This window comes from Podarcis erhardii, assembly GCF_964252035.2.
Source record: "Podarcis erhardii genome assembly, chromosome: 6".
NCBI lineage: Eukaryota > Metazoa > Chordata > Lepidosauria > Squamata > Lacertidae > Podarcis > Podarcis erhardii.
The window spans coordinates 50,257,824-50,269,704 of NC_138510.1; the positions used below are offsets into that span (position 1 = coordinate 50,257,824).

Consider the following 11,881-nt stretch of genomic DNA (forward strand, 5'->3'; position numbering starts at 1 on the left):
TTTATAAGTGCCAGGGCTTGACAATCTTGGCTAAGCTCTGCTACTATCCTTGCAGCTTTGTCTTAATAGGTGGTGCAACTCAGAACTTTGAGGGGTGGCATTCCCTGTTGAAAAGTCGGAGCCTGTCCTGAGGATCTCTTTAGTGAGCTCTCAGCACAGGAGCCAACTCCTAGGGGCTGAGGTCCCTTTGCACTCCTCCCAAGTTGATGGGCATTGCCATTCAAACGGTGGGCGTGTGCTGCATCATGTGATTGATTAGGTGGGGTGGGGCGGGGCTTACCTAACCCCCCCCCCACAATATTTTAGTCAAGTTGCCACCCCTGGCTCTCAGGAAGCGTTCCTGTGGTAGAGCACATGCGATGCATGCAAGAGGTCCCTGGTTCAATTGTTGCGAATTCACGTTGGGCTGGGAAAACACTTCGTCCTCGAACTCTGAGGAGCCGCTGCCAGTAGCGTAGACCAGTACAGTGGTACCTCGGGTTACATACACTTCAGGTTACAGACTCCGCTAACCCAGAAATATTACCTCGGGTTAAGAACTTTGCTTCAGGATGAGAACAGAAATTGTGCAGCAGCGGCAGCAGGAGGCCCCATTAACCAAACTGGTGCTTCAGGTTAAGAACAGTTTCAGGTTAAGAATGGACCTCCAGAACGAATTAAGTTCTTAACCCGAGGTACCACTGTACTGCGCAAGGTGGCCCAACGGCCTGAGTCAATACAAGGCAGCTTTCTCCTGTTGCATTTTTCCCCCGGGGGGTGGGGGAAAGAAGAGACGACCAAAGGCAATCACTTTCCCGAATGGCCCTGTATAAATTGGAGAGTTGGGCAGGATCCGCCCTACGAATTCCACCACGTGGCTCAGAGTCCTCAGCCGCAGACGCAGGCGGCTCATTAGGGAAGCAGCGACTTCGGAGAGCTCTGACCGCACCACGCGCACCCGCCCGGGATGCCTCGGCGGGCGATGCGCACGCGCGAAACATTCCGCGGCCCTCTCGCGACTGAGCCGTAGCGGACGTGCGGTTCCAAGCCTCGGTTGGAATTTTGGAACGTTATTGCGGCGTCCGGCGCCATGGCAACCCCGCTGCCCTCTTCTCTCCCTCCTCCCCACTCCGCCACCGCCGCTAGGCATCATGGGAAGCGCCCGCACTCAGGAAAACGCCCCTGCTTTATCCATGGAGCCGCACGGCTCCCTCCCAGAGACCTGCCCTAGCAGAGCCCCGCCTCCTCGCCGTCGGAAAGCCAATGAGAGAGACGAAGGCTGCCCGTTGGCCTCGGCTTCCCGGCAGCCGGCGCGTTCGAAACGGCCAATCGCTGCTCGGAGAGGCGAATTTAAATCGTGAATGGCGGAAGGGCTCGGCAGAGTTTCCTCCAGATCGAGAAAAAAGGTGAGTCCGGTTTGTTTGCCTCCAGGCGGCCCGCTGCGTCGCTGCTGTGGGGCCTCTCCGCACCCGCCTGGCTTCCCTCGATCTCCTCGCCGCCTGTAGGGCTTTTTCCTGCCGAGTGGTCCGGGGTGGGGCTGCCCACCCTGCACGGGGAGCTTCCCGGGGCTGGGGCTGGGTGGATGGATGGTGCAGTAGACCACGCCGAGATAGAAAGAAGGTATCCCTGCCACTCTTTTTAGTGCCGCTGTTGAAAACGGCTGGGGTCGCAAGGCATCTTATAAAAGCAGTGCACCCTTTCAGGAAACCTCCGGGGGTCGTAAAGTACGAAGAAACTTTCCACTTAGATGCAGAACCTGTGTCTTCAGGTGGAGGCTCCCATGGGTCGATGCTGCTGCATGGGGCGCAGAGTCGGGGAGTTCCTTTGCATTTAGAAAAGTAAATTTTGATGGGAAGGGGGTGCAATATGGCCTTTCTTGAAAAACGCAGCTTTCTATATAGAGGAGCATTCAAATGTGTGAGCCTCCATCTGATCCGAATTTAGACTTGCTAGCTTAGGGCTAGGCCAAACTGACTGGGAATGGGGAATAACATGCGTGCTCACCCAACCCTACTGCAGATGTGTATTGCATGGTCTCTGTTGGCCTTTTGTTTGCAGCTGCTATTTATTTTATCTGGCTTTATCCTCTCAGCGCCCTATTCACATGGCACAGTTCCTGTTTGAGAGTGACTTGCATGGGCTGTTGAAGCTAGATGCCCCTATTCCCAATGTCCCTCCTGCCCGATGGCAGCGCAAAGCCAAGGAGGCTGCTGCCGCCAGCTCTGGACATACCCCAGATGCTACAGCTCCTTCACCCATGAAGCCAGCTAACAGACCTCACAGCACAAGCAAGACCCCCTCCAAGACACCAGGTAAGACTCCTGTTGTATCTTATGAGGGTGAGGAAACATCTTAATGTTTGAGGCTATGGGTTGACCTAGCATATGTCATTAGCTTGTCTTGTGGTTTTCCCCCAACTAGATGTTGTGGGAAATCCACTACATCCCTTGATGGCACTGTGGAATAGTCACAGAAGTACTCCTTTCTATGAATCAAAACTTATCTATCAATAGATGCAATAGATTTTTTGCTGTTTCTCCATCTTGTAGGCAAGTCTGGTTCTAAAGCACAAAACACTCCAAACAAAACTGGAGGGGACAGATACATTCCTAATCGCAGCGCTATGCAAATGGATGTGGCCAGCTTCCTCTTGACAAAAGAGGAGTCCTCTGATGATACTCCCACCAAGAAGGTGAGTTTGTGATATTAAAGAACTGTTCCTCGTGCAAGCCATATAGAAATGGTGCAGGGAGATATTGACACCCAATAATTGGCAAAGCAGGCTTCCTGACAGTAGGTTAGCAGCTGTAAAGAGACAGGTGATAATACATGCTAGATTTCTGAAACCCAGCTATTATACAGGCCATTTTGCTCATATTAGCTACAAAATCAAGAATGACCAGTACACAATCCTAGGCTGCGATTTATGGGTAGCTAAGTAAATAACTCAAGCTATGTGATACAGGGCAGGAGAGCCTATTTCAGCCCAAAGATTGGATTTGAACTTGTCCACATTTCCAGGGGTTGCTTTCTAGCAGTAGGAAGGGCAAACCAAACAAATTCCACAAGAGAGAAAATGCATGTGCCTCTTCTTTCCCTTGTCACAAGCAGGTAGCACACATGTATGCTTGCACCTCTGCTAGCTCTTTAGAGAGGATCTCTTAAGTTCATGCAGAGAGATTGTATATCCAATCTTAGTGTTAAGCATCACATCCAAGATCAGAGTTTTTAGGTAAAAGGTAGCATTTCTCCTCATCCCCCCTCCAGTGCCAGTGAGGGTGGATGGAAATGCTGCCCTTTACTCTTATCTCCAATCTTAGGATGGTGGTGTTTAGCGGATAAAATTATAGAAGATTGACCAATCTTCACCTGCTTCCTGCTTTACAGTATATTGGCTTGTGTGGGTGACGATGAGGTAAGATGTTATGCCATACAAACCTTCCAGCTCTGATTTGGCTCTTGTTGCTCATGTCAGCCTGCAGGCATATAATTGCTTAATTGTCTATACTGTAAGAGCAAGGGAGCTGGGAACCTTTGGCCTTCCAGATGTTATGGGACTCAAAACTCCCATAAGTCCCTGCCAGCATGGCATGTGGCTAGGGCTGATGGGAATTTGAGGTCAGCAACATCTGGAGGGATAATAGGTTTTCCATTCCTGTTGTATGACAAACTACTAATTCATTTTTATTTTTTTAATGGGACTGCTTTTCCAACCCAAGGAGCATCAGAAAGCCTGGGCAATGAACCTGAATGGCTTTGATGTAGAAGAGGCAAAAATCCTGCGACTGAGTGGAAAGCCTCAGAATGCCCCTGAAGGTAGGACCAGATGCTTTCCTTGTGGGTGAAAGACACTGAAGGTATTTTTGTTGTTTAGTCGTGTCCGACTCTTCGTGACCCCATGAACCAGAGCACGACAGGCACTCCTGTCTTCCACTGCCTCCTGCAGTTTGGTCAGACTCATTTTAGTAGCTTCGAGAACACTGTCCAACCATCTTGTCCTCTGTCGTCCCCTTCTCCTTGTGCCCTCCATCTTTCCCAACATCAGGGTCTTTTTAGATGGTAGAAATAGCAAGGATTCTAAAGGGATGCCCTAAATGGCTTTGGCCCAGTATACCTAAAGGAGCGTCTCCACTGCCATCGTTTTACCCGGACACTGAGGTCCAGGGAACCAGGCAGAGGGCCTTCTTGGTGGTGGCGCCCATCCTGTGGAAAGCCCTCCCACCAGATGTCAAGGAAATAAACAACCATCTGACTTTTTTAGAAGACATCTGAAGGCAACCCTGTTTAGGGAAGTTTTTAATGTTTGATGTTTTATTGTGTTTTTAATGTTCTGTTGGGAGCCGCCCAGAGTAGCTGAGGAAACCCAGCCAGATGGGTGGGATATAAATAAAAAATTATTATTATTATTATTTTATTATGCTATGGTGGTGCTTCCTGCTAATCTAGTTCATGCGGATGGCACCCTCGCCCTGCTATGCTGTGACTTCAGAGTGAGAATTGTTCAAGGCAATTATGCCTTCCTGAGTGGTAGGAAAGTAGTGTTGCCAGTCTGCAGCCTAGCAGTGACTCCGGTTTATAGGCTGCCGCTTGTGTAATTCTGTATTATGCTAGTAAAACAAGGTGGTTTGCTTGCATTTTGTTCAAGCTATTAGGATTGTGCTGGTTCGGGTCACCAACCAGAACCCATAGTCTTTCACATGAAACAGCAGCAGGGAAGTCCTTTCTTGAATTAGGGTTCTCCTTTTTTTTAAAAAAAAATAGAATTAACCTCCTTGATGCAGTGCGCTCTTGTACATGTTTATTTGGAGGTTTCATTTTCCTCAGTGGAGCTCTCTCCTACATATGTATGCAAAGGGTTGCACCCTTGGCTTGAAAGAACAGCATACCTCAAGTGCAGTGCCTGTGAGGAGGAAGCTTCTCTTGCAGATGGTTTGATCTGTTCATGGTGTGGTGGTGGCCTACCACAGTTGCTTTGCATTTTGACAGAATTAGCTGAAAACCCAGATGTGTTAGAAGACTTATTAGGCCTTTCAGCAGCTGGGGTAAATGAGTTGAAACTAGATCTATGTCAACTACAGTGGAAGCAAATACATGGTTGACTTTGGTTTGGGCTGCGTAATCCTGGTCACTCTTCCCCACCCCAGGATACCAGAACAATCTCAAAGTGCTCTACAGCCAGAAGAACACACCAGGCTCCTCTCGGAAGAATGGTAGATACATAGCCTCCATGTCAGACCGTATTCTGGATGCCCCAGACATCCGCAACGACTACTGTAAGTAGCTACAGTGCTTGTATTTTATAGGATCCCTGTCAGTTCTGCGATGATGTAACGTGTTGCAGAAGACTTATGCCTCCATGTGGTATTTGCCTTGGCTACTAGAGGGAGAGGGAGGGGTTGTTAGAGGAATCGGAGCCATGTCAGGCCTTACAATGTGGGGTGGGGAGGTGTGCAGAGGAGGAAGGGGCTAGTGGCGATTCATCTATTGTTTTAGATCTGAACCTCATCGACTGGAGCGCCCTCAACTTCCTGGCTGTGGCTCTGGATAAAACAGTGTATCTGTGGAACTACGAGTCCCGAGAAATAATCCAGCTCATGCAGATGGAACACCCAGATGACTACATCTCCTCTGTGTCTTGGATCAAAGAGGGAAACTACCTTGCAATTGGCACAAGTAACGCAGAGGTTCAGGTAGGGGTTATGCCTTTTTAATGACTTGATTAAGCATTGTTGACTTGACTACTTGCCAAGGGGCATGGTTTACAGAGATACTCATGATCTCTACCAGACGTTCATAGAATCTTAAGAGTTGGGAGGGACCCAAGGGTCATCTAGTCCACCCCCCTGCAATGCAGGAATCTGTGTTATGTGGTTACTCTTTGGGGCCACGAGCTACCAGCAGGTACCCGGCAGGTTGCGGGAACTACTGAAGTGTGGGTATGTTTGTGGTTGAGGCATGACTTTGAGGGCCATGGCTTGGTTGCATTTCTCCAATTGATTTTAAATGGTTTCGGCAAAGTGGGCTTGTCTTGGTATATACTCTTCTCCATTTCCAACCCCCCTGGCAATACTCGAGTTTAGCCAGATGGTTGTACTAATTATTGTCTGTGGCGATTCTAGTTATGGGACATCCAGCAGAAGAAGCGTCTACGAAACATGGTCAGTCACTCATCCCGTGTGAGCTCCCTGAGCTGGAACAGCCACATTCTATCCAGGTATGGCCCAAATCCCAGACAAAGGGATTCATGAGAGCATTACTTGCTTAGGCTCAGCCTATCTGCAGGACTGTATTCTTCTATACAAACCTGGCTATGCTCTGAGATCTTTGAGGGAGGCCCTTCTGTCACGCCACCCTCACAAGCATGTTTGGTGGTGATGCGGGTGGGGCTTCTTGATGGCTGCTTGCAGACTTTGGAGCCCCCTTCCTAGAGAGGTCAGACCTGGCTCCCTCCTTGTCCTTCTGCTGGCAGGTGAAGACTTTTACTCCAGTACGCTTCTGAGAACTGACTGTTTTTTAGGAAAGGGCTTTTAATAGTATTGCTGTTTCTACTAGTTTTTTTTAAATATTTTTATGTAGTTTAATATTATTGTTTAATTTCCATTTATTATCTTTTATGTGTGTATCACTTTATTGTCTTTATTCATGCTTGAGGCCTGGTTCTGGGGGAAAAGGCAGGATATAAATATAACAGCAGGAGTACAGCAAAACTGCCTTCTCTGGAACTTTTTTTTCTTTCCTAAGTGAAGAGGTGATATTGGTTGTCCTTAGCACTTGAGTTTGGGTTTATATACTAAATCTTATGCCTCTCTTAACAGCGGGTCACGGACCGGTCACATTCATCATCATGATGTTCGTGTGGCAGAGCACCATGTGGCAACACTTGCTGGCCATACGCAAGAGGTGTGTGGGCTCAAGTGGTCACCTGATGGTCGCTATCTGGCCAGTGGAGGAAATGATAACCTGGTAAATGTCTGGCCAAGCATCCAAGGGGATAGTGGATCATTTCAGCCTGTGCAGACTTTCACGCAGCATCAAGGAGCTGTTAAGGTAAGTAGTTCTTTATGTAGGAGGCACTTGACATGTTGCTGGCAATAGGGAAGATTAACCTAAGACACCTTTCTTCTAGGCTGTAGCTTGGAGTCCATGGCAGTCCAATGTGCTGGCAACAGGAGGTGGAACAAGTGACCGGCATATAAGGATCTGGAGTGTGTGCTCGGGTACCTGCCTCAATACAGTGGATGCACAGTCTCAGGTAGGTTCACCTAGTATTCTCAATGGAAAATAAAGAGCAGTTCAGCACTGGATACTAAGCTGATGCTCAGTCTCTTCAATTTATACATGAGCATGTATTTGGGCTCTTGGTACTCACTGTTTTATGTCTGACAGGTGTGTGCAGTACTTTGGTCTACAAACTACAAAGAACTTGTGTCTGGTCATGGCTTTGCCCAGAACCAGCTCGTGGTATGGAAATACCCATCCATGTCCAAGGTCACAGAGTTAAAAGGTGAGTTCAGATAGATGGTATGGAAATGGCTGAAGTACCAGATTTAGCCAACTTCTAATTTGTGGGTATTGCTGCCTTCATAAAATGGAAACAGCCACACATGCATTGTTCCTTCCACTTGTCTGCTGGAAATGGCACACCTTTGTTTTTAATATTCCCCAGGTCACACAGCTAGAGTGCTAAGCCTGACTATGAGTCCAGATGGGTCCACAGTGGCATCAGCAGCAGCAGATGAAACACTGAGGCTCTGGCGGTGTTTCGAGCTGGACCCAGCCCGTAAGAAGGAGAAAGACAGCAGCACCAAGAGTAGCATTATCCATCAAGGCATCCGCTGAGCCCACTCTCTAACCTATTGCTTTGTGTACAGAATTTTAAACAATTTAATAAATATTTCACTCTCACTTAAGAAATGGGGTTGGTGCATGGGGTTGATATCTAGGATAAAAGCAACAGACTGATATATCAAAGTGGATTTAATTGTTGCTGGCTATCTGGCCTGTATCATTTGTAATAAACCAAATAAACTACTGATGGAAGACCAGAGTGCTTATCTTAAATCTAGTGTTTCTGATGTTTCCCAAGAGAATATGCAGCCCTAGCCTATACAGACAACAGATACACAAAGTATGAGGTGTGTTGAAAATGAAGCTTTTAATGTTTTGAAGTAAATGATAAGGTATCTAGTACTGTGCATCAAGGTGTATGGAAATAGTCATGAGCAATTATCATCTTGGGTGTAGCTAAGGTGCCCATCAGTAGCTGGGCTACTGACAGTGATACAACATGCACTTTCTACCAAGGGCTGTTTAATTCCTTATAGGGCTAAGAAGTAGCTACAAAAGCACTTATGGGGGCTGTAAGATCTTATTGTGGCAGAATAGTTGGATCAAGCTACTCTGATAATCTGGTTTCTAGATTGTATTATTGTTCAAATGCTTGCAGTATATATTCTTTCTCCAATACAGATACTGTTCTTATCAATTAAAAAAAGATCCTTGCTGCTGTGTACTAAAACTTTGTAAGATTTGAGGATAAACAGGGTATGGTGAAACGTATACATAGCACTATATAATACTTGGTGATTGAATCCTATTGGATTCAATCACCATCTCTTTAGATTCCCCCACCCACACCCAAAAGCTTAAAACTATTTAATAGAGTAGCAGGAAGTAGAAACTGTTTGATATGTGCACATAGCTGAAGATAGGAAACATGGGCCACTTAGCTAGAATCAATATCAGAAAGTAGGGAGGGCAACGGGCTACCTTTGTTGTGCACTTTATAGGACTGGATATTGGAAGGAGGTTGTGCTTCTGGGCCTGGGATGATAGTAACTAAGAATGCCTGTATTTTACTGTAAAAAAGCTGGAGCTGAATTAGTGGAAGGCAGTTTACTACCAGGAACTGAGCTGTGCAGGCAGGCTCTGACAGTGAGGAATGTTTCTGTCTGCCTCATTCCCTTCACAATTTTCCCCCATCCCCAACTATAGACCAAGGAAGTAGATGCATCCATGAAGTTTTAAAGTCCTTGTGCATCTCTTTACAGCATATTTTAATACATGTAATCTGTCACTTCCAGCATATAAACAGATGAGATAATGATTAAATCCAGAGGATGGGTTGCAGCTCCATGGTAGAGAATCTGTTTTGCATGCATTGGTGCTGGGTTCAACTGCTGCCATCTCTAGCTAGGGCCTGTCTGAAACCACAGAGGGCCACTGCTGGTCAGTGTATATCAGTGGTTCACAATTGGTGGCCTGTGGATGATAGAGGTCCGCAGCTCCATTCGCGTAACAAAAACTACCAGAGATATCAAAATTTTCAGTGGTAGGGGGTCCATGACTTGGCTTTTGAAAAACAAGGGATCTGCAGTACTTGGCTAATTGGATATCACTGGTGTAGATAATGGTTTGATTAAAATCGTCACAACTGGGTAGCTTCTTATACTTTAAAAGCTAATTTAGGTGCCCCCTCACAGTGTGATCCTATACACATCAGCTACACACAGCTCTTTTTAAATGGGACTTGCTGCCATAGCCTACCTACAAGCAGGAACACTTGCAGGATATCTGCAACTAAACTTCCTGTTGTGTTTTAGGAGATATATAGTATTTGAAATCTGTAGATTATCTCAAAAGGTTCCTTCTGCCAATGATTCCATGAAATACAGAATGGCTCTCTGTCACAACTTCAGATGGTAAGAGAAGCTAACATCAGTAACGGGAATTTGCTTCTGCGGCCTTATCTAAATTGGGATGGACAGCAGTCTCTTGGTCTGTGTCTGAGATATGAAAACTAGAGCTTGTGCATATTATTGACTAATTAAAATAGGTAACCACATTGACCCCTACAGATGCTCTTTGTCATGGAGAACTCGTTACCTGTAATGAAGGAATAGTACAGGAGTAGCGACTGTTGCTGTTACGCCCTGGAATGGGCAGACTTAAGTCAGAACTTGTGTTCCAAGTTCTGGCTTGGTAGAAAGTCTGAGCCACACAGGCTGCTGTGGTTAGTAGAACTTAAATGTTCTAGATAAAAGGCAACATCAAATAATTGTTGGTTCAGCTGTACTACTGCCTTCCAGTTAAACTCATCTGGCCAAATTGGGGCTGCAGTTAAAACTGAGGATGTTTTCTTAAACTTCACTAAGAGGAAGACTTTTTGCAAACGAAACAGTTGTTATAATATATAAAACTAGTGCTTTGTTCCTGATCCTAAACAAGACTTGAAGCAACTACTCAAGTTTGGAGTGGCTGTTTTAAAACAACTAGAGAAGCATGGCGCTTCCATAAGGACTATTAACAAGAAGACATACTATCCAAAATGTTTACACTTGTCAAATTTGAATAAGCTGATGTGAGCACTTGTGTCAAGATAGGATACATATGTTGAGCAGTAAATGCTGTTGCCTGTTCAGTAGGGAGCACATGAGAACAGCCTATAGTTTTTAATCATAAGACCACGGAGCTCATTATCCCATATTTGCGAATAGACTGGGCAAGGCCAAACAGTTCCAATAGAAAGCCATACAGGTAAAGTCTCATTTGGAATACACTCTCCCATCTTCATTTCACTAAAGTAAAGGGACCCCTGACCGTTAGGTGTAGTCGTGGACGACTCTGGGGTTGCGGCGCTCATCTCGTTTTACTGGCCGAGGGAGCCGGCGTACAGCTTCCAGGTCATGTGGCCAGCATGACTAAGCTGCTTCTGGCGAACCAGAGCAGCACACAGAAACGGTGTTTACCTTCCTGCTGGAGCGGTACCTATTTATCTACTTGCACTGCATGCTTTCGAACTGCTAGGCTGGCAGGAGCAGGGACCAAGCAACGGGAGCTCACCCCATCGAGGGGATTTGAACCGCCAACCTTTTGCTCAGCAAGCCGTAGGCTCTGTGGTTTAACCCACAGCGCCACCCGTGTCCCTCCTTCATTTCATTACTCCTGCATTATTAGTAACCAGGTGTTAAACCATAGCAAAAGAATAGCAAGAACAGGCATGCATAGTAGAATAAGCATCTTTTACTATTGCTGAGTAGTATATCCCTAAATTCCCTTGCATCATAATAAAATACTAATTCAGAACAGTGGTGTAAATGTAGAATGCTGTCATAAGCATTAGTTGAAAGTTTCTCACACATGCACTGAAGGAAGGAGGCAGGACACAGCAAAGGATCAGCAGTGGAGAGATTTAAGTGTTACAAAACCTTGTAATTCAATCTAACAATAAACTTTGCTTAAAAGTTTTTAAAACAGGACCATCCTATCTGAAAACTGGCTAAAATAGCTGGTGGTAAAAGCTGTAGTAGTACATCTAGCATTGCTTATGGCACATAATCCAGGTTATGTATTAGTCTAGCCCTAGCACTGAGGTAGAGAGAGACACTTACGTAACCAAGTCACTCTGCAAGATTGATTCCAACAAAATATGCATTCTGCCATGCCTTGGATTATTCTATCCAGCAACACTTGTAGCCACATTTAGCACTATCTATAGGATACTGCACAGATCAAAGGTCTGCCATTGTTGGCCAATTCTAACACAGGCCTATTTTGGGTGTGACACACAGTAGCAACAGCAGCGCCACTTTTCAGGCTACAGACAAATAGCACCAAGGAATAGGGCTTCTTCAGGCACAGGATATTTCGCAGCAGCTGGAGCTTGGGCAAGAACATAAATCAGTAAAAAACAGAAAGGCAGCTGGCCTAAAACTTTCCATGTAAGGAAAGGAGAATATGCATTCAGCCTGGCAGGGAGAAAAGAAAGGAGCCTAGGAAACAAATGCACAAAACCTTTGAGCAAAGTTAGCTTTGCTCAAGTCGTCCTCTAGCAGAAGTCACCTGAGGCACGACACTACACTGGGCAAGCCAGAACGTGGCCACTACAATACTTCATAGGTTT

At 46.1% G+C, this 11,881-nt stretch overlaps 1 protein-coding gene across 3 annotated transcripts; it reads left to right on the top strand.

The window, feature by feature from the left end:
* Positions 1-1,234: 1,234 nt before the first annotated feature.
* On the top strand, positions 1,235-8,024 carry CDC20 (cell division cycle 20). Of its 3 annotated transcripts, none has more exons than XM_081865535.1 (11): positions 1,235-1,385; positions 2,072-2,291; positions 2,529-2,671; positions 3,699-3,795; positions 5,124-5,252; positions 5,473-5,669; positions 6,099-6,193; positions 6,795-7,026; positions 7,106-7,231; positions 7,366-7,483; positions 7,646-8,024. In XM_081865535.1, exons 1-11 carry the CDS (start codon positions 1,341-1,343, stop codon positions 7,816-7,818), a joined length of 1,575 nt encoding a protein of 524 aa, XP_081721661.1. In that variant the 5' UTR covers positions 1,235-1,340; the 3' UTR covers positions 7,819-8,024. The 3 variants fall into 3 exon arrangements, with proteins under 3 accessions (XP_081721661.1, XP_081721662.1, XP_081721663.1); XM_081865536.1 differs by lacking the exon at positions 1,235-1,385 and adding an exon at positions 1,461-1,480; XM_081865537.1 differs by lacking the exon at positions 1,235-1,385 and adding an exon at positions 1,580-1,599.
* The last annotated feature ends 3,857 nt before the right edge of the window (positions 8,025-11,881 follow it).